General features: G+C 38.0%; 1 protein-coding gene and 1 long non-coding RNA gene across 3 annotated transcripts in view; one reads left to right on the top strand and one right to left on the bottom strand.

The window, feature by feature from the left end:
* Positions 1-5,036: 5,036 nt before the first annotated feature.
* Positions 5,037-15,363, bottom strand: RP1 (RP1 axonemal microtubule associated). The gene is given in 3 exon segments (NM_001003040.2): positions 5,037-11,077; positions 13,268-13,439; positions 14,743-15,363. Coding segments are annotated over 3 exon segments (6,426 nt in total). The 3' UTR covers positions 5,037-5,444.
* LOC119866698 overlaps positions 14,990-26,116 on the top strand; it is a 33,550-nt gene continuing 22,423 nt past the window's right edge. For both annotated transcript variants that reach the window (XR_005380957.1, XR_005380958.1), the window contains exon 1: positions 14,990-15,140. This is a non-coding gene — a long non-coding RNA (uncharacterized LOC119866698). The remainder of the gene's footprint in view (positions 15,141-26,116) is intronic.

Raw genomic sequence — 26,116 nt, 5'->3', positions numbered from 1 at the left:
CAAAAATATGCCATAGAAATAGGACAAATAAATAAATAAATAAATTTTTTAAAAGGAATAGGACAGTCTTTTTAATAAATGATGTTGAAAAACTGGAAAGCTGCATGCAAAAAATGAAAACTGATCACTTTCTCATACCACACAAAAACTAAAAAATGAATTAAGGACCTAAATATGAGACCTAAAAAAACACAAATTACTTAAAAAAAAAAAAAAAAGGCAGTCAGGGTACCTGGGTGGCTCAGTCAGTTAATTGTCTTTCAGCTCAGGTCATGATCTCAGGGTTCTAGAAACAAGCCCCATGCTTCTCCCTCTCCCTCTGCTACTCCTACTTGGTGCATTCACGCTTTCTGTCTCTCTCCCTTTCTCTGTCAAATACATTTTTTTTTTTAAAAAAAAAGGGGCAGTCATTTCTTTGACATTGCTGTTAGCAACATTTTTCTAGACATGTCTCCCCAGGCAAAGGAAACAAACACAAAAATAAACTATTGGGACAACACCAAAGTTAAAAACTTTTGCATAGCAAAGAGAACTGTCAACATGCCAAAAAAAGGAACACAGTGAACGGGAGAAGATACTTGCAAGTAATATATCTAATGAGCGGTTAATATCCAAAATACATAAATAACTAATAATATAACTCAACACCAAAAAAACAAATAATCTGATTACAAATGGGCAGAGGACCTTAATAGACATTTTTCCAAAGAAGACATATAGATGGCCAACAAATACTTGAAAAGATTCACAACATCACTGATCATCAGGGAAATGCAAATTAAAACCACAATGAGGGATACCTGGCTGGCTTAGTCAGTAGACCAGGCAACTCTTGACCTCCGGGTTTTAGGTTCAAATCCAATGTTGGGTGTAGAGATTACTTAAAAAAAAAAAAAAATCCTTTGAAAAACACACACAATAAAATACCACCTGATGCTTGTCAGAATGGCTAGTACCAGGAAGACAAGAAATTAGGGCACCTGGATGGCCCAGCTGGTTAAGTGTCTACCTTCAGCTCAGGTCATTATCTCAGGGGTTCTGGGATATCAGTCCTGCATTGGGCTTTCTGCTCAGCAGGGAGTTTGCTTCTTCCTTGCCCTCTGCCCTTCTCTCACTGCTCATGCTCTATCTATTGCTTTCTCTCAGATAAATATATAAAATCGTTTTTAAAAAAAGATAAGAAATAACAAGTGTTGGCAAGGATGTGAAGTAAAGGGATAGGAGAGATGTAAATTGGTACAGCCACTGTGGAAAACATTATGGAAGCTCCTCAAAAAATTAAAAATAAAAATACCATATAACCCAGTAATTCCACCAAAGAAAACAAAAACGTTAATTCAAAAAGATATATTTACTATGTTAATCACAACATTATTTACAATAGTCAAGATATGGAAGCATTCAAATTCCATTAATAGAATAAAAAATAAGTGGTATACATACACAACAGAATATTATTCAGCCATAAAAAAAGAGTAAGATGTTGCCATTTGCAACAACACAGATGGACCTAGAGGGCATTTCACTAAGTAAGAGAAGTCAAATAAAGACAAATGCCATATGATTTCACTTAAATGTGGAATCTAAAAAAATGAAACAACCAAAACAGCAGAAACAGACCCATAAACACATAGAAAAACTGGTGGTTGCCAGAGAACAAGGGGCAAAGGGACGGGCAGAATGAGTGAAGGAGAGTGGTAGGTACAGGCTTCCAGTTACAGAATTAATAAGTCACAAGACAGAAAGGTACAGCATAGGGAATATAGTCAATGGTATTATAATAGCATTGCATGGTGACAGATGGTAGCTACATTTGTAGTAAGCAAAGTATAATGTTGTCAAATCACTATGTTGTAAACCTGAAACTAATGTCACGTTGTGTGTTAACTGTGTTAACTATATCTCAATTTTTAAGGGTAAAAAAAATTAAATTGTAAATAAAAACAAAACAGCCAAAATGTATTAAATGCTAAACAAAACAGCTAAAATGTATTAAGCACAGTGTGCCAAGTTTTGTGCTAATACCTTTTCCATCATACTCTTAAGTGACCCTCTCACAACAATCTTATAAGGCAGCTTAAAATTATTTTACAGATAAGACCTTTAACGTGGTAGCCCCATTTTACAGATGAGAAAACTAACAAAATGAGTGGTACAAACATGAAACATTGCTTTGATATCTCAGTTTAAACCTTGAAAACAGGACACATATTTTGTCACTGAAAAGTTGATATAAAATATCTGAAAACCATGGAAAAAATCACCTCTACCCACAAACTAAAGATTCATTAACTTAGTTTCAACTGGACTTAGGACTTTGGGTTATCCCGATGCTCCAAATTCAGCTTTTCTTGTAATCAACTCTGATGATTATTGAAGATCTTGCACTTTTCTTAGTAACTCCTCTACTTTTGAACTTCAGCTCCTTGCTACAAACAGACTATTTCCTCTGAGTCCTGATATGACATCTGGGTTTAAGATTTGTGGGGAGGGGTGCTTGTACAATTTGGTCTTTAGTTTTCTTTGAAGCAGAAGCAAACTGCCCAGGGACTGTCTCAGTCCTTGATGCACTCCCTTTAGCCATGCAAGCCTCTTTCTGAGTTCAGCGACTGAGCTTCCAGGAAAGCATAGCGCAGCTGACATCTTGTGGGCATAAACAATAATTACATCATTTCACCTAGATTCCAAGATTCTGAACTTGGCTACATTATCCAGAACACAATAGGCTCAGATCCCATCCTCAACCTCGGACACTTCACCTTTAAATCTGTGCAAAATTCTTAAATTTCTTCTGAAGTTTCATTTAGTCTTCTTTCACAGTGTTACAAGATATGTTTTTAATATAAGTCTGGTGAAAATTTTTTAAAATTCATTTTAATGTTTAAAAGAAAAAATCACTTTCACAGATGTTTTTAATGACTGAAATATTGCTTCAAAAAATACAAAAAAAAACTCAGCTCTACCTCTTAGCATCTTTTCATATCCCCCTATATGTATCAATTTGAAGATAACAAGGCATAAAGAAAAAGCATTTCTTAACCATTCAACACATTTACTAGGTGCTTACCATGTCCCAAGCAATATGCTAGAACCAGGATAGAAACATGATAGACGATGTGGATCCAAATCTCAGAATATAATGCATATGAACCCATTCATCTCAAATAGTACATTACACAGTCATGCATTACTAATTCACATGTCACTCTCAATTCTATTCCCAATATCATCTGGGCCACCTACTAGTGTTATTGCATTAATATAACATTTGTAGTATAATTGGTAAAAACCATATACTACATCCCATATTTTCCTAAAAGCTCCTGGCTGATGTGATTTCCCCAATCTCCTTGATTCACCTAAATATCATTCTCTTTCCAAATTAATTTCCTTCTCTGGAGAGAGCACTGATTTTACATATATATGGATAAGGGACAGAGGAAGAAGGGGAAAGAGAATTTTATGCAGGCTCCACGCTCAGCATAGAGCCTGATCAGGGTTCCATTTCACAACCCTGAGATCATTATCTGAGCCAAAATTAAGAGTCAGACACTTAACAGACTGAGCCATGCAGATGCCAATTTTTTAAACATTTTACCACTTTTTCCTCACATTAAAAAAATAAAGGTGTAATAAAAATAGCTTTGATTTTCAAGCACAAAGGTCTGGGTTCAAATTCTGACATGATACTGTGCACCACTGATGAAAGTGCTTTACCTCCCTTACTCTAGGTTCTGTCACCTATAAAAAGGGAGTATAGCAAAGCCAAACTCAGTGTCTTTATGAGGAAAGATTACACGTAATCAATCTGTAAGACTACCATAGACCCTACTATAAAATAGGCACAAAATTAACATTAATTATCCATCTTCTATTATTTCTCCACAATTTTAGCCCTTTTATTTGAACAAAATTCTCATTGGTCATTACAGAAGCTTACATAACATAGCAATCTCTACTTTTCATGAGAAAATCCTATCACTTAATGTAGAAAAAGCATACTCTACATAGAGATAGGCTTCATCTGGTGAAATAAATAGCAACTCATAGTTTTTTATGAATTTATGCCTCATGCAGAGCTGAAACCAAAGGTATTTTTTATGTAATTACTTACCTTTAGTTACTCAATGCCAAATTTAAGTTATTTTAGCACCTCCGTATGTGGCTCAAAAACACCATTAATTGTTCTACTTTGAGGCAGTTCCACACAAGAAACATAGATTTCAATGTTTTATTTTTTTTTATTTTTTTTTTATTTCAATGTTTTATAAAACTTGTTTCTAGGGAATCCTGGATGGCTGAGTGGTTGAGTGTCCGCATTTGGCCCAGGGCATGATCCTGGAGTCCCTGGATCGGGTCCCATGTCGGGCTCCCTGCATGGAGCCTGCCTCTCTCTACGTCCCTCTATGTCTCTCATGAATAAATGAATAAAATCTTTTTAAAACAAATGTGTTTCTGTACTATCATATAGTCATGAAGTGAAAGGAATCTTAAAAGGTTCCCTGGATAATCCCAAGCAAAATACCTCAAGTATTCAAAAGAGGCAATTTATAGTCTAATCAAATTTATTTATCCTTCTAGGCAACGTGTTTTTATATCTAATTGCAGTTGAAACATTAAAAAATGTCAAGTTTCTCTTCATAGCAGTTCTTTTCCAATTTTGAGAATTTTAAATTTTAAATTTTCTTTCCCAAGTTAAAACATTCCAGCTCCTTTTGCTTCCCTGAGCTGCCCTAAGTTTTTCCTCTTTTTTATTCTGACCTATTTGGATTTCTTACCATTTTACTACTGTTTAAAAGATTATATTTTCTAGGCAAAGTACTAGAGAGACAGCTTAGTAGTAAAGCATTTTTTTTTAATTGTGAAAAGAACTGGTGAATCCTGTCCTCTGGAAATGCTTGTGAGTTCATTAGACGTTCTGAGGAAACCAGATTCAACACATGTGGAACAAGAAATAGGAGATTGTTGTGAGATCTTACCTTCATGCCTTTATTAAATCAGCAGTTAAAATTAATAAATGAAGTACACTTTGAGACTATGTCTATTCTATTTATTCATCAATATATTTTATTCACCAATACACATTTTGCACTAAAGTAAACAACATAAAAGGAGAGAAAAAATATCTAATTCCTGTCCTTAGGGCTTTTGTGATGTCCTGAAAGAAGAATCAGTTCTAGGAAGTTACATATGTTCAGGGAAAAACAAACACAAAAATTTCAAAAATAATACAATAAAAACTGAGTCTCTAATTTTTGGAAAAATGAAGAACAGCAGAATAATGAAAGTCAAATCAGATTATCCAAGTGCAAGCTTCTAGAATAAGCTCATTTTAAAGAAGTGGGAAATTTTTAAAGGTTATCTCGTCTATGCCCATTCTAGATGTTTCATCTCATTATGAGGAAAAAATGTATTGATTTTAAAAGTCTGTGCTGATATTAAAATTATAAATCTTCATCATTGCTTTCAAGATCAAATTGGCTTTCCTCTTCCCAAATAAAAAGATTTTCATCCTCAAATACATAAAATATTTCTACTGTATTTCTGTTACTAATATTTAAGGATGTTTCAACTTGGTAAAATAGGCAAGTCTGACCATGCATTTCAAAAAAGAAGTCACTACATTCTCTTACTACTTGGTTGAGATTTGTTCTTGAGTTCTGAAATCTGCTATTCAAGAAATTATTATTCTCATCAACTACTTCAAAGATTTCATTTGTCTGATTAATGGAGTCACGTGTATCTGAATTCCTATTATCCACAATCAACAATGATGTGTGCAAGAAATTCACACAAAACTTTTTCTTTAAATATAATTGAAATTTCTTTAAATTATTTTCTTCCTCTAAGCCCAATGAACTAATTCCTTTTAAATTTCTTAATTTTCTTTTATCCATCAAGTCAAATGTATCATCAAAGGCATTATCAATAAATGCTTTTCTACCATTTGCTTTATTGTTAGCATCTCTAAATATGGTTTTGTTTGATGGTAGTAAATATGGATGTACTTTCATCCATAAATGGAGGCCCAAGAAATTTTCAATATCAGAATTTTTGCAATATGCAAATCCTCGGTCTTCCTCATTTATAGGCTGGATGATAACAGTTAGTATTGGGCAATGCTGTCCACAGATAGCATAGAGTTTATCCAGAGAGTCGCCTTCCTGAAGTGCACCATGAATTGCATTATTAACAGGCAAAGGTTGATTTTTAATAGTATCATCAGAGACAGGATGAACTTTGTTACCAGCAGATGTAAAGCCATGAGTTACTGATGTGCATACTCTTTCTGATTTATGATTAGCCTTCTCCTCTGCATGATGAACTGGTATTCTCTCCCTGGCACAAGTTTTATTTTGAACATCTAGCAAATCCTCACAAAAAGGCTCAGAATCACTACAATGAGGCATATTAAAATAACTGCATTTCAGTTCAAGGGGTTGACTCAATTCCTCCAATTCTGAAGAGGACAGCTCAGCCATGGTTGGGTCTGGGGCCAAATTTCCGAAATGGGAATATGGTACTTCATTGTCATTATTAAGTAGAGTATCCACTGATATGGTGTCTGCATTGCCATATAAGCCTGAATTTTCAGGAGATGATATTCTTAACAAATGATTTTCTTTCAAGAGCCACTTTCCTTTATCAATCAGTACTCCTTCTTCTATGTCTCTGATGATTCTGTTATGATCGTTTTGTTTTGTACCATGTCCTAAAATGTCTCCTCCATGATAATTGGCCCTCACATCATTAAAGTCACATTTATCTTGTCCTTCTTCTAGAAATTTCTGCAACATAGATGAATTACTAGAGAGCTGTTCAGAAGAGCCAAATGACTGACCTTCAGAATCATAAAGATCTACTTTCCTAGCACACTGAAATTCAACAGAATTATAAGGACAAACCTGAGATCTGTGTATAGACCCAGAAAAAAAAGATGGTTTAATAATTTCCCCTTTACTGTAAAGTTTTTCTATTGTCCTTTTAACAAATCCTTTATTATAGTCCTTGTCTTGAACAATTTCCTCACAACTGCCATTGGGGCCATCACTGGATGTTTTATATGGCTGCTCATTCTCACTGCTTGGTCTAAATTCAGACCAATCAGAAGTCACTGGTCCTATGAAGTCATTTTTAAAATCAAGAGAGGACTCTGAATAACTTCCAATTTCCACGCTTTTCACCATCATTTTTACTCTCATTTCAGTTTCTCCTTCATTGAGGTCCTTTTCAGTATTTTGCTTAGAATCATAGCAAAACACTAAAGATGGTGGTGTTGCCAGCCTCCTTCGGATTGCCTCGCAAATTATACCATTTCTTTCTTCTTCTTCTGTAATGTTCCTTCTGGAGCCATCGATCAATTGCAAATTTTTACTAGCCTCTAACTCTTTTTGGATCAATTCTTCAGCGGCCTGCTCTCTTGCATTTACCTTCATATGAAAGGTATCAGTGTCCTGGTTTTCTAATTCTTCAAAAGATTCCAATTCTGAAATGTTTCTTTCACTTGATGTCATGCTATTGGTTATTGAGCCTGGTTCTTCAGAAGTCTTGGAGTCTTCCTTATCAGAGGATGTATATGCATTTTTACCCTGAAATGTCTTTAATGAATAATTTTTCAATTCAGCTACAGAACTACGTTCCTTATCAAATTCTGGTTCAGTTTCATTTATGGGAAAGCTAGAGTAGCTTAAATTGCTGATATTCTGGTCTGATACCAATATATTAAAGCTATGTTTACACCCAGGGTCTGCCAAAACATTTAGATCTTTCTGAACTTTATTTATTCTTTCTAATTCTTCAGTCAATTCCAAATTATCAGTACATGTGTTTTCTTTAAAAATTAAAAAATCACTGGTGTTACAGATTTTGTTGGGAATGTAGGCCTCATCAATTGGGCAAGTTGCCTTACGACTATGGTTTTCTTCATGAGCACAAGCCCTGTGGGAAGATAGAGCATCAGTAAGTGAACAGACCTCTCCTTGGAAACAAGCCTTATTCATGGGGGTCTGATCAACAGTACAGCCATCACTAGGGCAAAAAATGTCACTGAGGTTACAAGTCTCTTTTGGAGGACAGGTCTTATTCACAATGCACATCTGACATGAACAAGTCAACTCTGAAACACAGGCTTCAGGGCCACAGTGCTCACTGGCAGAGTGGCCTCCACCTGAAGAGATTTTCTGTGTTTTTTCATTTTCAACGCACTTAGGAACTCTATGAAGGTTGGGTGTGGAACAATTTGCAGAAAGTCCTACTGGAACCATGTCTTGTTCTTTCTCAGTGAGTCCAAAGTGATTTGTGGTTGATTCCACTAAATTGGCAACAGCAGCCTTCAAATCATCAGCTTCCTCTGTGATGGCAGTATGCCTTAGGACCTCCAATAATCCAAGTATTTCTGAAGCTCTGTTGGTAGTCTTGTGAGCATCACCTTGACAGAAGCTATTTATACTTCCTTTTAAGGTTAGTACCAGAAGCCAAGCTAGAAGAACATTAGTATAAGACTTACATATTGGGGAAGAGAAGGGAATATCTGCAAGTGAACCTGGCATTTGAGTAATTCCATTCTGAGTCTTATGAATACTAGGAACTAAAGCTTGCAGTTGGCGAAGCAATAAGATTGGTAAAGGGTCTTTTGAAGTGTCTTCTTCTGTAAGATCTACTTGAATGGCAGCTTCTACGCTGTGCCTTTTTGTAGCTACATTTATCTCTTGGTAAACAAGGCTTATCTCTGGTCCTAATTTTTCAGCACATACCTGGATTTTAGTATTATGATCATCAATAGCTGACTGTGACAAAGCACAATTTTCATGCAAGGGAAGCAAGCAAGCATCATTCAGAGATTCAACCTGGTTCTCACAGAGATCTTTAGAAAGTTCTTCACTGTTAACTTTGTCAAAAAATTTACCTACCTTTTTACCTAGATTTTCTGTCAAACTGGCATTTTTAGTTATATACTTGTTACTTTCTCTAGCAAAATTATTTCCTTCTCCAGAACTTGTGTGGGACTTAGTTCCTGCAAAACCATTGTTGTTACAACTTACCACACTCCTATCCTTTTTGTATATTGGAGCTGATTTTCTAGATTGCAAAGCTGAATGTGGATTTGTGTTCTGCAACCATCTCTGTATATAATTTTGAACTGAATGATGGCTAATAGCCTCAGGAAAAACAGCTTTTTTCAAAGAACCTAAGGAATTTGCCCTGGTTGTAACTTGTTGTTTACTTACAGTAGTACTTGATTTTAACTTATCCCCTTTTTGTTTCTTCTGAGTTTTTAAAGTTATGTGTGAATTATTAACTTTTGAAACTAAATTTTTCTTAGTAATTCCTCCCAAATACCAAGATGCTATTTCTGCTTGGCCCTGTGGTCCACAAAAATCACTGGGTCTTTGCTCAAGGAAGTTAAACATAGGAAATAAATTTTGATCTTCAAAATTATTTTTGCAATACCTAAAGTCATTATGGGGAAATACTTTATCTCCTTGACCAATTTCTCTTTTTGTAGGTCCTCCTAAACTTACTTTGGTTAGTGGTCTGGATTTTCTTTTAGCTAAAAGTCCTTGAAACTTCTTAGGATTCTGAAGAGTATTTAATTTATTTACATGGAAATTCTTGGAATTTACAGGATTGAGATCACTTTGGGAACAATAATTTGATTCAATTACCGTATCACTTACATGGAGGTCTTCCTCACAAACTACTCCTCCTTTAAGGGAACCATCTGAACCCTCCAATATGATTTCCTGTGCAATTCTACGTCCTGTGTTTATTCTCTTATTCTTACTAAGAATTCCTTTGGTTGCAATCTTCCGGATCTGATGCCTAGAATTTATCACTTGTTGCTGAGATTTCATCTTCTTTTTGCTGGCAACAGATAACGAAGTCTGCTTTTCATTTGCTGGAAATTTTGTTAAATCACACTGAGCAAATTCATTAATTAGTCTGTCAATTCTTGTGGTAACAGTGGAAGACTCTACCAAAGCTGGGATCTCAGAAACAGTTTTGTCAATTCCAGAGTCGTTACTTAAAGAATGAGTCGTATCTGCTAAAATAGGGCTGAATCTATCCCTGGTCCTACTATAAGGCCTTAAGATTTTGATATTAGTTTTGTTGTCTGATGTTAAACTATCAACTATAACTTCCCCCACAATTGAGTTTTCTGATATAGTCTGCGGCGAGCCATTATTATGAGACATCTCTAACATCTTCTGATTTGTAATTTCTACACCAGCACGTATTGCACCTGACTTGAGCAACCTGCTCTCCTTTTTCCTTTCTAAAGATGACTCCATCTGCTCATTGTTATTGATCTGAACAAGCAGTGGTTTGTTAGATACTGATGACATTTTACTGCAAGAATGTGTGAACATGTGATACTCAGATTTGTTTTCCCCATCTTCCCTTGCTTCACTATAGGAAAATTGTCTAATCATTTCCTCTTCAACTTCCGTTTCAGAAACCAAGGTCACACTCCCTCTCACAGATTTTTGTCTCACTCTCTTTGGTCCAGGTGTAGGGGGCCTATAAAAATGATGCTTTGCTTGATCCTGAGTCCCCTGGACAGTGTTTGTGTCCATAGCACCATTCTCCCAACTAACAGAAGTGCAAGTTTCAGTCTCTTGATCTGTTATTCGAGTGTTTATTTCCTCTGTCAAACTGACCTCTTGATTATTGTCTTTCTCCAGAGATGAGACATCTGCAGACAATGAGCATGCCGCAATCTTTAAATGAGATGACTGATCATCTGTTCTTCCTGGAAAACAGCCTACCTCACACTTTTCATTGTTATGAGAAAGACTAGCTCTACTGACAGTGGTCCACTTTATGGTTTCCTCCTCTTTTATCTTAAATCGAACTTTCATCTCAACTGTCATGGTGCCATCTTGATTAAAAATAATTGATTTCTCAATATCATCTTCAGAAGGGTATATCAGTAAATTCCGAGAATCATTTTTTTCCAAGGCCAAGTAATTTTCAGAAGCAAAAGAATGGTCTGAGTAGCAATCATTATTATGCATTTTGCCAGAAGAAACAGAATAAATCTGGGACCTTGGGCTTGAAGGCACATGTGTGCTCACTTTCAAGATTTTAAGAGTTAAAAGATGTCCCATGTCAAAATGCAGAAGACAGAGAAGTTATAAATATCCAATAGAAGAGGCAGCAAAGAAAGAAAAGAAAAAAATTAAGTTATTGGTAAGAAAAATACCATATTTTCTAAATTTCATAGTAAGATTTTTTTTTGAATACACTGTAAGTCTTTATTACAAACCAAACCTTCCTCACATTGATGCTAGGCAGCCCTAAATGCATGGATGTTTTATTTTCCAAATATCATCAGTAAATCAGCTGGTTTGAACTTGCAACACATTCTTCTGTAGAAACAATATTGTAAATCATGGTTTGTTTCAGAAACTTGTCTGAAAAACCCTATTGAAACTATAATGCAGCTCTATATCTGAAGTTAAAATCATACATAGTAAGATTATTAATATGTTTCTCACCTCTTATTCATTGGTTACTTAAATTCACTATAACATCTGGTACATTTCTACAAGCTACTCTCAAAAAGAAAACCTATAATCCTACTTTAATAATGAGATTCATAGAATTTTAATGAGTTTAATTAGGCAGTTTTAAGAAGGAAATTATAAAGTAGAAACTGACAAGGATTCTAGCAAAAATAAAGATTTTTGTGGAATTTTGTTTTGTTGTTTTGTTTACCAGTACTGAAACTGGAGTCTAAGTGCTGCTTACCTATGCAAACAAAGCAAATAATATAATTCAGTTATATTCATTTTCCTGCCTGTGCAAAGCCAAGAGAGACATCTATAGCATTATGAAAGCTAAAACATTTTTAGAATTTAAAAACATTAATTGAGTAATAATTACTAATTTAGCATTCACTTTGCATAATTAGTACATTTGACATAGGGCACAAAAAAAAACAGCTAGACAACAAGCCAACATATTTAGTTATTTTTTACTGTGTGTCTCTAAAGATAACTTTAGTATTCAAGCTTCTTTAATTCAATCAAACTCTTATTAACAGTTTGTATGGATTTACATATGTTTTGCATCAATCAAATACCTTCAACATTTCAGAGTATAAACCTAAAAATATTTTCTCTTATTTTTGTATGCATTTACCAAAATTGCCAATGAAAATGCCTCACTTAAAATTTTTTAAATTAAAACTTAACAAAACCCTCACATTCCCTAACACCATCAAAAATCATACTCAGCAGCCCATATCACAAAATAGTAAAATCACCTTAGTAAAATGAGCACAGTGAAATAGTACTACCATACACTTACCAGGTATTTGGCAGCTAATGCCTACAAAATAGAAACATTAAGAGATATCTATTGAATATATCATAACAGAGGAGTTTCACCCTCTTCAGCAGTAAGTAGAGAGATTAATACTACTCAAAGGGTTTATTATTCCACATCTAAATGAAAACCAAAATTTAAGTATAAATGGCAATAAATTCCTTAGCATAGAGCTAAAAAAGTGTGCACAATGAATAGAGATTAAAATATTGAGCACACTGAATAATACAACTAACCATGCCTGCATAGAGAATTTACAGCTTATGCCACAGTTCTGAGCATCAACAAGCCCTCTTTCTCCCCAACCCAAAGGATTATGCTATATTGTGCAGCATTTCCTAAGGAATCATCAACCTAGATTATTATTAACCAGCATGAATGATCACATCAATTTTTTAAATAAAAAATGGATCCAAGGGCTGTGATTTTTACTGGAATAACTTCAGAAAGTGGAGTTGATATGTACTTAAGAGATTTTTAAAAACACAGTCACTCAATCTGCTGCGCTCAGCTATGATGCTGCATGGTACAATCTGGAGAAAACTCTACCAGATGTCACTTACACAAATTCCATAAAGCTCCTCTCCAAATCAAGAAATGCTGGCAATTTTTTTTATCTAGGTATTATATTACACACACACACACACACACACAAATAAAGGCTTACCACATCAACTTAATCACTGACTGATTTGGAAAAATCTAAAAAAAAAAAAATCATACAATCTCTATGACTCTTTTCAACTATACATATAACCAATTTCAGTTTAGAATGTTTTTGATCCTCTCATTTTCTTTCACGTGATGAAGGAAATTGGTCATTTAAGCATAGATTGCTTTGGGTTTTGGGTTTGTTTTGTTTTTTTGATGTTGTGGTTAAAAACAAAAGAAAAAAAAAACACACAACTCAGGGCTAAAAATTTAAGTGACTTACTCTTTCTGCTTTCTGATCTAGTATTTCCCTTGATGTATACATGATGAGAGGTCCCTGGTAATCTTGCAGAAAGCAAGTACTTCTGGATGTCATAATTTCCTGGTTTAAATGGCTCCCTTCCTGCTGCCACCACAGCTCCAGAGCTCAGGATCACCGCCTGGAGACTGGGAACCTAGAAGAAACCAAAGAGTTAAGGTCCTTATATGAGCAACATGAAGCTTTGTTCTTTCCATACCGTAATTTTTTTAAAGATTTTATGATGTTTGGGAAGCCTGGGTGGCTCAGCAGTTGAGGTCTGCCTTCGGCTCAGGGCGTGATCCCAGAGTTCTGGGATTTAGTCCCCCAGTGGGCTCCCTGCGGGAAGCCTGCTTCTCCCTCTGCTTGTGTCTCTGCCTCTCCGTGTCTCTCATGAATAAATAAATAAAATCTTTAAAATAAAAAAGATTTTATGATTATTTTTTTTAAGTATCTCTACACCCAACGTGGGACTTTGAACTCACAACCCTGATATCAAGAGTGTGGTGGACTGAGCCAGCTATGGCCCCCTTTCCATGTCAATTTTATAGTGAATGGAATCAAAAACCTTCAGGGCTTTACAGAGATAATCACCAAGCATTCTTTTTTTTTTTTTTTCCTTTTTTAAAGATTTTATTTATTTATGAGGGACAGAGAGAGAGAGAGAGAAAGACACAGGCAGAGGGAGAAGCAGGCTCCATGCAGGGAGCTCGATGTGGGACTCTATCCCGGGTCTCAAGAATCAAGCCCTGGGCTGAAGGCGGCGCTAAACCGCTGAGCCACCTGGGCTGCCCATCACCAAGCATTCTGTAGGCACCAATAATGTATACAAAATTACCAACTATCAAGGTGGGGGTGGTGAGACCAACATCATTACTCGGCCTGTACACTACCTGGTGACCAGTCTTCTGCCATAACTTAAAAAATATTTTTAAAAGTCAGTTCAGCCTCTGCCTTCCCCACCAAAATATCCAGCTGTAGCTAATTTCTACCATGAGCAAGCTGAGAAAGGGCCTGGTGGACAGGCTCACAGCTGCAGGGGGAGCTCTCCTCTGTTCCTCCACCTACCTACCTACCCTCACACCAGCAGAGATGGCAGAAAAAAATGCTTTCTCTACCTAACAGTATCACTAGTGGCCACGGCTTTTCAAGAAATATTGTCCTGATAAGATTCTGTGCCAACCCATTATACAACTCGGTGCACAAGGAAGGCAAAAAAGGGGAGGGAGTGTGAGATTAAAAAGAGCCCCTCATGGCAATCGCTTCCTCGGATTCTGACCAGAGAACAGTAGAGCCACCCACACACGTGAGCCGGTACCCTCCCACCAGGGTGGGAACACGAACACACACACACACACACACACACACACACGTGCACGTGAAGCCTTTCATTCTCCGGGGCCTCCACCCACATCCTACGTGACGCGAGCTCAGACGTGAGAAACGCCCAGAACACTCACCTTCCTTCCATCCGTGGCATACAGCTTGGTCACCGGGAACCGCATAACCTCTGTCAGGTGCTGCAGAAAAGCCTGGAAGCTCTGCGTGACCCTTCTGTTCACAATAACCACGCGCCTTATCTTCGGGTCGCCATTTCTAAAGACCAGAAGCCTTCGCGGGGCGCGTAGCATGCCGGGAGCCCCGGCGGCGCCTATGCTGGTCGGCGGGGAGCGCTGCGCATGCGCACTGATGGCCCGGCTGCTGAGCCACGGTCGCGGGCGCCGGCGGGCCTTGTCGAGGTCGACCGGCTGCACTTTCCTACGGTGGGAGCACAGGTACGACGCGCCGTCCTCCAGCTCCTCCAGGCGTGTGATGCTGTGCCTTCCCCGAGGGGTGCTGATGTTCCTCACCCCGAAAGGTAAAGGCACCTTCCTTGATAAGTTATCGAGCAAAGCATCAAATGTCTTGAAGGAACGCGGGTTGACCACCACCTTGACCCCGCCAAACTGTGGGTCTCCACTCTTGTAGAAGCTGATTTTTTTGGCCACAACAGGATGCATGACACTCAGGTGGCGAGGAGGACCTTGACCTTCAAAAGACCGATGAATCATGGAAACACTAGTGGAAGAAGTTTCGCTCATTTTGGCTGCGAAGGGGGGGGGGGGGTGAGGATAATTATTCATCTCCGCAATGACGGCACCATAAAGAATACATGATAATGTAAATGCAATCTGATTATAGTTGTAGGTATCTTGGCTATTCCTAGCATTTCATTCATTCATTATTCCTGCCTATTTTGAAAGGGAACTTTAAGGGGCTTACAATAAAAAAAATAGAAACAATAAGGATATTTATAATTTGAAGATAAAAACAAACTAAAGACACGAATAAAGGTGTCATTAAATAAATTATGGTATATACACCCATGCCCTAGGAAGCTATGCAACCATTAAACATTACTTTAGAAGTCTATATTTATCAGCATAGAAAAATGATCATAAGAAAAAGGCAGTTTATAAAATACATATACCATGCCATTGCCAGCATATACATATTTATTATGCTAGTGGAAAAAAAATCCAGAAACACATATAGCCCTAATGTTGACGGTAATTATCACTGACTGGCAGAACTATGGATAAATACTTGTTTCTCATACATTGCTAAATTTTGCAAATCCTAAAAACTAAATAGGTATTATTGGACAATTAAAAAATAACAAAAGAGACACACATCAAAAGCCATCCAATGAGAAAAGAGTTTTGCAGTTGATCCCTTTAGTTCTGCATGTCCTGCCAGTGAAGGAAAAAAGGGGGAGACAGGAAAAGTTTATCCAGTTCGAATTGTTGGGTAGAACGAAATGAGTTCATCTGGAAGAAAATGTTTTCTGACATTAAATTCTAGAACAAATATATTATGTAAATCCTTAAATAAAGGCCATATTAAACTAATGTAAAATGTTTCCATTACAGATTATTAAAAATGCAGGTAGGGGCACCTGGGTGGCTCAGTGGTTAAGTGTCTGCCTTTGGCTCAGGTTGTGATCCTGGAATCCTGGGATCCAATCCCGCATTAGGCTCTTCGCAGGGAGCCTTCTTCTCCCTCTGCCAATGTCTGCCTCTCTCTGTCTCTCATGAATAAGTAAGTTAAATCTTTTTTAAAACATTCAGGTACACTGTTGGGGGCACTTGACGGAATGAGCACTGGGTGTTATGCTATATGTTGACAAATTGAACTCCAATATAAAAATATACCAAAAAAACGCAGGTAGATTATGCACCATTAATCCTTCTTTGGGAATCATTTCATTAAATATTTCGAATGAATGATAGCATTGCTATGAGCTATTGAAAGTGGAGGTACTGTTCCCATTGGTGGTTCTAAAGTTAAAACTTCAGGGCACCTGGGTAGCTCAGTGGGCTAAGTAAGCATCTGCCTTCAGCTCACTTAATGATCCCAGGGTCCTGGGATCAATCCCCACATCATGCTCTCTGCTCAGTGGGGAGCCTGCTTCTTCCTCTGCCTTTCCCCCTCCTTGTGCTCTCTCTCTGTCAAATAAATAAATTAAATCTTTTTAAAAATAATTAAATTAAAACTTCAGGAGGGGGACGCCTGGGTGGCTCAGCAGTTGAGCGTCTGCCTTCCGTTCCAGGCATGATCCCTGGATACAGGATCGAGTCCCACATCGGGCTCCTTGTGGGGAGCCTGCTTCTCCCTCTGCCTGTGTCTCTGCCTCTCTCTCTGTCTCTCATGAATAAATAAATAAAATCTTAAAAAAAAAAAAAACTATTTCAGGAGGGAATTTAAGAGCCATTTTCAGCCACTCAGGTTTTTCCCCCCTACTTCATAAGTGAAACCAGAGTCTGACAAGTGACCAGCTCATGGAAAGGTTTGTCTGGTTCTGGATTCACTTCTCATTTGTGGCATACTGTGACTATTTTCTACTATATTTAAGTTGATGTAATTATTAGTGTCTTTTGATAGAGTAAAAATGCCCTGCAGCCTTAAGCACAAATTGAACAAACTAAATAAACGTGATCAGTATTAGATGAAAAAAGCATATTTGTCATTATAAATCAGCTATAAATTTGGCCCAAATCATCTACTTAACTGTTTGCAAACTGTTGCCTAAGATCCTTCGTGTATCTCCAATATGATTTGCAAATTTTATGTGTGATTTAGGAAAATACATTCAGAGATCAAACTAGAATTTATATATGTCTCCCCCACTCTCTTCGACAAGCAGTTTAAAGTAATTATAGTACTTAAGACAATAAAGGCAGCTGCAGCAGGTTTGTGCTTCAGAAGCTGGGAAATCCACCTTTGCAATGGAGTCAGCAAAACTGCACCTCTTATCCTCAGCTGATAAACTGTGGTCTGACCTTGGGCATGCTGCTTAATCCCCATGCCCTCACTAACTATAAGAGGGATGAATTCTTTCAATATTTAATAAAAACTTCAGGACTCTTTGCCTCCAAGTACTTTTTAGGTTGCTTTACTTACATACTTATTTTAAAATCATTTACATTAATAGTGTATGAATAAAACACATTTTCTCCTAATTTTGGAAAATTATATTTACCTACAAGCACATAGCAAGGCTTTTAATTGCAATAGTCTTCTGTCTGGATCTCACTATTTGGAGAGCCAATGACCTGGTTATCAAGTTAAGACACAGTTATGTAAGCTGATAGCCTAAGGGGTTTGCTTTTGGGAGGCTTCTTTTTTTTTCCCCCCTCAAATAAAAAAATTGAGATTTTGTGCTTGGACCAGGAAAGAGAACCTAGAAAATAAGGACAATTGGAGGGAAGAAGTGGCCCCCATTGTGCTATCCTAGCTGCCTGACCCCGAACTGAAGGTACCAGGTCCTGGGAAGATGCCATATGCCCAGCAATGGAGGGGCATTTATAGAGAAAGAACCTATAAGATGGTTACCGGGGTCCTTGAGAAGGAAGCTGTAGCAAAAAAAAAAAAAAAAAAAAGATATATATATATATATATATATATATATATATATATATATATACACACACACACACATAGGATCCTCACTGCATGTAAGAAGATCTCTGAAAATGCCTAGAAGTCATTGGTGGAAAGTGTTGACACTTTGTGTACATGCAAGTGAGGTTTAAGAGTCAATGGTAAGGTGGGCATTGTATGTGAAATACAGAACATGATGAATATTCAGTATCATTTTTGAATTAAAGGATCTGTGTGCATCCAGTGCACAATATCATTATTGAAGAAGAAAGGACAAAGCCAGATTCCTCCCAGAAGAAATGTTTCAATCTTTGCCTTGATATAATCATATATGTGTCCTACATTTTCTATGGGAAATTCACTGAGAAATTCAATAGCACAGTTAAGGAAGAGTAGGAGTGTCATGAGAATATCAAGGAGGGATCTCTCGTTGAGCCTGATAGATTGGCACTGAGGGTTGGAAGAAATGGCAGTTTCTTTTATTTATTTATTTATTTATTTATTTATTTATTTATTCATTCATTCATGAGAGATGCAGAGAGAGAAAGAGAGGCAGAGACACAGGCAGAGGAGAAGCAGGGAGCCCGATGTGGGACTCGATCCCGGGACCCCAGGACCATGCCCTGGGCTGAAGGCAGGCGCCAAACCTCTGAGCCACCCAGGGATCCCCGAAATGGCAGTTTCTACAGGAGAGACTGCATAAAGCTGAGATGCCAGAGGCAGAATGATGGAGATGCCCTCCAGGAATTAGTACAGCTTCTGCCAAAGACCTGAGCAAGACCAAGAATGTGGTCAGTGAGTCTTGACAGTAGATTGTCCCTTTTTGTGAAACAGAGCTACCAGCCCCTTCACACCTTTTAGTTACCTTGTCTTACCCTTCTCAATTAGCTTTAAAAACTGATCAGAATGTAGATGGAAATTTTAAAATATCTCTTTTCATACTTTTTAAATAGTAAGGTTTATTCTATGCCCTCTAAAGTTGAATAAGGTAGTAATATACTTAGGGGAGGGAGATCTGGGGGGACAAAGTAGCCTGAAGTGGTCTAATTCTTCTCCCAGCAGGTTAGGCTGAAGGAAAAGTAGAGGTGCAAAGAAGTAATGAGGAAGCTAGATTCCTAAGGCCCTCCGTTTTTCTCACCGCTGACTTTTCCTAGAAGTAGCAAATGATCTGATAAACAAAATCTCTTCCCCACAGCCCACATTATAGTGAAATCTACTTCCAGTGACTTGATAGCATGCTACCAGTATCTTTACCTCTTCTCTGCATTCTCTTCATTGCCAAAAGTCAAACTGCAGAACTATCATGATATTTGTATCAATTTTTAAGATTCAGCAGATGTTTTTAACACTATTTGGTTCACTGGTGGAAAGTGTTGGTTACCCATGATTATGCTTATCTGTGCCATCATTGTTCTCAATACCTGTACTGCTCAGATCTAAATAGTTGCTCTACCAAGAGGGCCATAGCTTCTTACCACCATTCACTTGACAAAACACACTGCAGAATTACAAGATGCACATGCATCATTTCACTAATTATAATTTTAATTTTCTACTATACACTAGGAATTCAGGCAGTTCAGAAAAAGAATTAAGTAGACTTCTACTTCATTGGTATATTCATAAAGTTAGTTCTATGGTGATTCAGAGATTTGACATTACAAGAAAAATTCATTCATTCCACAGTTTATCATAACTCTGTGAGGTGGGGTTAAGGATGGGAGTTCAAAAAGGAAATACACAAATTCTCCCCTATGGTGGTCACAGCATTATTGAATTAAAGCCAGCTTCCTTCTTTAATGGATTGCTCAGATTCCTCTAATGTGTAAATAGTGTTCTTATAACCAGGAAAAAAAAAAAAAAAACCTACCCCTATTTGAATACACTAGAATTTCTTGATTTCTTGATACTGAAGTTCTCTCCTACTTCAATATCAGCAAATTATGAAGGTTTCTAGCCTATTTATTCTTTTTTTCTAATGGTTAAAGATAGAATACAAACATACAATCTAGATATAAAATGGAAAATAAAATACAGCTAAACACAGATTGCTTTCAAAATAAAGATTTCAAATAGTTTACTTACCAGAACTTGAAACGTCCCCTTTAAAGAAAAACCTGTTTTAAGTTGTTTATATAATTTATATAATGTTACTGGATATGTAACCTGCTCTTTTCATGCAAAGAAACTAATGTCTTTGGATTTATTCTTAGCGTATCCACCCAGGGATTGAGTAAGCCAATTAATTTAATCCAAAGTGATGCTAATCACCAGACAGAATTCACCTTAAGGAGACCACAGCCAGAAACAAACCAGTTCCTAGCACGCTCCACAGTCATGAAGTCTTCCTAATCAGTTTTTCTTGCCTTGTCTTGCTTACCCAGTATCACTCTCAGATCACCAATCCATGAGCTTTTCTCTCTCAGACAGTCTTAAATTCTCATTTATTTATGTTAAGGAGAAAAGACTGTTCTGCTGCTAAAAATGAAACAGTTTGACATTTTATCATTCTTTGACAAGTAACTCTGAGTCCGTATTTGCTCATGGTAGTCATTTAAGCACTCCTGTTTATTACTGCATCAATGCAGTTCTAATGAAAATGGCTGTAAATGTGAACAATTTGGCTGCTCAGCATAACACAAGACAAATAAAAGAGGCACCACATGACAAAGTGATTTTATGCTTCTGCATACATAGCACTCTTCCGCTTTGCTTAATCATGATGAGATTTGAGCATGTTTCAGGACTTTGTCACCTGAGGTGACACCTGCTGCCTCTAATGGCTACCTGTAGTCTAATCTGATTTGAAGTTACCCTACCTAATCAGATTTCCTATCAGGCTTCCTGCCTCAGCTCTGAACCACAAAAACAATGTAAGGGGTCCTCCAGGAAAAAAAGATCGGGTTCAAACATGTGCTCTCAAATGCTGTCTCCAAACAGATCACGAAAGGAAAAAGACTTTCGTGAAATGGCACACTCTGCCTGATAAATACCGACTTCATAACATGTCACCTACTAAAAAGTAAAAAAGAGGGCTCCCTGGGTGGCGCAGCGGTTTGGCGCCTACCTTTGGCCCAGGGCGCGATCCTGGAGACCCGGGATCGAGTCCCACGTCAGGCTCCCGGTGCATGGAGCCTGCTTCTCCCTCTGCCTGTGTCTCTGCTTCTCTCTCTCTCTGTGACTATCATCAATAAAAAAAAAAAAAAAAGTAAAAAAGAGTAAGAGAGGGAAGGGAGAGAGAGAGTCACTGAGTGAAGGAAGGAAAGATGGAGGGAGAGAGGTGTAGATAAGAGAAACAATAGTGTTTAACTTTGATACGAACCTCCATTTATAATCATCACTGGGGATCCCTGGGTGGCGCAGCAGTTTAGCGCCTGCCTTTGGCCTGGGGCTGATCCTGGAGACCCAGGATCGAGTCCCACGTCGGGCTCCCGGTGCATGGAGCCTGCTTCTGTCTCTGCCTATGTCTCTGCCTCTCTCTCTCTCTCTCTCTCTCTCTCTCTCTCTCTGTGACTATCATAAATAAATGAAAATTTAAAAAAAAATAAAAAATATAATCATCACTGTTCACACAATGACATGGCTATTGACTCAATAAAGAAATTTATGTTTATATTTGTGTGGAATCAGAAAAGACCCTGAATAGCCAGGGGAATTTTAAAAAAGAAAACCATAGCTGGGGGCATCACAATGCCAGATTTCAGGTTGTACTACAAAGCTGTGGTCATCAAGACAGTGTGGTCCTGGCACAAAAACAGACACATAGATCAGTGGAACAGAATAGAGAATCCAGAAGTGGACCCTGAACTTTATGGGCAACTAATATTCGATAAAGGAGGAAAGACTATCCATTGGAAGAAAGACAGTCTCTTCAATAAATGGTGCTGGGAAAATTGGACATCCACATGCAGAAGAATGAAACTAGACCACTCTCTTTCACCATACACAAAGGTAAACTCAAAATGGATGAAAGATCTAAATGTGAGACAAGATTCCATCAAAATCCTAGAGAAGAACACAGGCAACACCCTTTTTGAACTCGGCCATAGTAACTTCTTGCAAGATACATCCACGAAGGCAAAAGAAACAAAAGCAAAAATGAACTATTGGGACTTCATCAAGATAAGAAGCTTTTGCACAGCAAAGGATACAGTCAACAAAACTAAAAGACAACCTACAGAATGGGAGAAGATATTTGCAAATGACATATCAGATAAAGGGCTAGTTTCCAAGATCTATAAAGAACTTATCAAACTCAACAGCAAAGAAACAAACAATCCAATCATGAAATGGGCAAAAGACATGAACAGAAATCTCACAGAGGAAGACATAGACATGGCCAACATGCACATGAGAAAATGCTCTGCATCACTTGCCATCAGGGAAATACAAATCAAAACCACAATGAGATACCACCTCACACCAGTGAGAATGGGGAACATTAACAAGGCAGGAAACAACAAATGTTGGAGAGGATGCGGAGAAAAGGGAACCCTCATACACTGTTGGTGGGAATGTGAACTGGTGCAGCCACTCTGGAAAACTGTGTGGAGGTTCCTCAAAGAGTTAAAAATAGACCTGCCCTACGACCCAGCAATTGCACTGTTGGGGATTTACCCCAAAGAGACAAATGCAATGAAACGCCGGGACACCTGCACCCCGATGTTTATAGCAGCAATGGCCACGATAGCCAAACTGTGGAAGGAGCCTCGGTGTCCAACGAAAGATGAATGGATAAAGAAGATGTGGTTTATGTATACAATGGAATATTACTCAGCTATTAGAAATGACAAATACCCACCATTTGCTTCAACGTGGATGGAACTGGAGGGTATTATGCTGAGTGAAGTAAGCCAGTCGGAGAAGGACAAACATTATATGGTCTCATTCATTTGGGGAATATAAATAATAGTGAAAGGGAATATAAGGGAAGGGGGAAGAAATGTGTGGGAAATATCAGAAAGGGAGACAGAACGTAAAGACTGCTAACTCTGGGAAACAAACTAGGGGTGGTGGAAGGGGAGGAGGGCGGGGGGTGGGAGTGAATGGGTGACGGGCACTGGGGGTTATTCTGTATGTTAGTAAATTGAACACCAATAAAAAATAAATTAAAAAAATATAAATAAAAAAAAGAAATTTATGTTTACAGGGTACCAATATACATGAATGGCATCATTACTAGCTTCAAATAAAAGGACACATTTTAAAAATTTGGCATGAGATACAACCTGCCCCTAAATAGTTACAGGCTAATGAGGCATTTCTGTTGACTTTATTTTGAATCCTACAATCCATGTCTGATAAACAACTCACATCTATCAGTTTTATTTCAACAGTGAAGAAATGTCAGCTAAAGGAAGTCTTTTGGGCACATTTAGGAAGAGTAAAATTTCATGCATCAGCAAGAAGGAACTCTCCTTCTCCAAGAATCTCCTGTAACACATGCTGCACTCCCAGGACTTCAGTTAAGAAGAGGGACCAAGTGCACCTGTTGCCCAATCATGCCATGATGCTATCTCCCTCGCATCACTTGTATTGGCACACAGCAGTGTGGGAAGTCCACACCACTGTTTCTCAAGCTTGAATTTGCAGATGAATCCCCTGAAGATCTTGCTGAACTGTAGTGGCTAAGTAGGTCTCGGGTGGAGCCTGAGAGCCTGCATTTCTAATCCCCTGTTGCTGATGCTGATGCTGCTGATGTTAGACCACACTTTGATTATATTAAGTCTGAGAAATACCAAAAGCCTCTATGGCACAGCTCATTTTAAGGTTCCTCCCTGTTAATGGATTTGATAGCCATGACCTCTGAGGCAACCTGCCTGACATGTCTAAACTGTTAAATTCTAGGTGGTCACTGCTGACAGAGTAGCCAGCTCGCGGGGAGTCCAATGCACAGTGGTTAAGCATACATGCTTTGAAGTAGGTCAGACTTCAGTTCACATCCTATCTGTTCCTTCCACTTAGCTGGATGGCCTCAGGCCATTTACTTAGTTTCTCTATGCCTATTTTCCTGGCCAGAAAATGTGAGAAAATACCTATCTTATAGTCTCATTGTGAGGTTTAAATAGGACAACACATATTATGTATTTGGCAGAGCACCTAAATGTCCTAAAAATTAATGGAAATTATTATTTTTTCCATGTTAATCTTTTAAAACACTCCCAAGGTCCTTGTAGCCTTTAGTAAAACATCACCACACCCTACCCTGCCACGCCATTTATGATCTGACACCAGCTTACCTTCCAATTTCATCTCAACCCATGTGTCTTACTCTATAGTTTGAATTACCTGATACTTCTTAAATGTGGCTCCAAACTTTTGCACATACTGCTTCTTGTACTTAGAATGCCTTCTCCTAGCCCAAACTCCCTGCCCTGCATCACCAACCACCTTTGCATCTCTTCCTCCAATACTCAGTTCATCTCAGAAACCCTTATGAACCCTTGTGTTCCCACTGCATAAAAATTCCCTGGTGAATAGATACGCTCCACTGTAATCTGTTATCTGTAAAAATATATGCCCTGCACATTTCATACTGCAATGCAATTGGTAGCTTCTTAGTCAATAAGCTCATTAAGCACCAGACATGCAACTTACTTATCACCTGAGAATTTCCAGAAACAGTTCAATGCCTTCTATATAGTAGACAATCAATAAATATTGACCAAACGAATGATCCTCTGCTTGTGTTTAATACAGTATGTTAATAGATATATATAGATACATAGATATACCTAAAGAACTCTGGCTAATCTTAACTGCTAGAATTTACCTCTCCAGGCAGGCCCAAGGAACCTAGGGCAGATATCAGACTTTATCAGGATGCATAATCATTTTATGCAGTTAGCATGGAATATAACCTTTGTCATTTCCATCCACTTCACATGGAACTCTGTATAGGGTCCATTCTGTTGAAATTAAATTACTGGTTGTTGAACCTGGTAGTCTCTGTCTTCGAAACCATTCCTCACATTACACTTATCCTGGACTTTGAAATTGAGATCTGTTTTAACCCACTGAGGCTACTATAACAGGATACTATAAATCGAGTGGGTTAAACAGACATTGCTTTCTCACAGTTCTGGAAACTGAGAAGTCCACGGTCAAAGTGCCAACAAATTCAGTTGCTAGTGAGGGCATTCTTCCTGGTTTGAAGACACCCAGCTTCTTACTATGTCCTCACATTGTGAGAGAGAGTGGAGAGAGAGTGTAAGAGTGCTCACACTTACCTGAGTGATAGAACTCACTTGTGTCTTTTCTTCTAAGGGCAGTAATCCCATTATGAGGGCTCCACCCACATGACCTATTTACTTCCCACAACCCCCATCTCCAAATACTATCACATTGTAAGATTAGGGCTTCAACATACAAATTTGGGGAGTACATCATTCAGTCCATAGGAGTATTGCCCTGTAGCCTTTGGGTTTCTCACATTATCTTCCTTATTCATTCATTTGTTCATTCATTCATTCTACACATATTTAATGCACACATTGTGCACTAAGCACACACAAGTGAATGCAACAGAAAATATCTTTGCCTTCATAGAGCTCACATTATCCATCAGACACAAACTATGAACAAACAAGTCTTCAGCATGTTACACAATGCTAGGTGCTATGAAGAAAAATGAAGCAAAGTAGGAATGGTAGTGCTGAAGGTCAGGGAAGACCTCCTTGAGAAGGTTATATATGAGCAGGAACCTTAAAGCAGTGGAGGAAAAGTATTTAGGAATCTGAGAGAAGAGTGTTCCTAGAGAGAAAGTAAATGCAAAGTCCTGAGTCAAAAATAGAGTGTGTGGGGGCGCCTGAGTGGCTCAGTCAGTTAAATGTCTGCCATTGACTCAGGTCACGATCCTAGTTCCAGGTTTGAGCCCATGTCGGACTCCCTGCTCAGTGGAGAGTCTGCTTC

This window comes from Canis lupus, chromosome 29, assembly GCF_011100685.1.
Source record: "Canis lupus familiaris isolate Mischka breed German Shepherd chromosome 29, alternate assembly UU_Cfam_GSD_1.0, whole genome shotgun sequence".
Classification (NCBI taxonomy): domain Eukaryota; kingdom Metazoa; phylum Chordata; class Mammalia; order Carnivora; family Canidae; genus Canis; species Canis lupus.
This window is presented reverse-complemented; position numbering and strand designations above follow the sequence as displayed.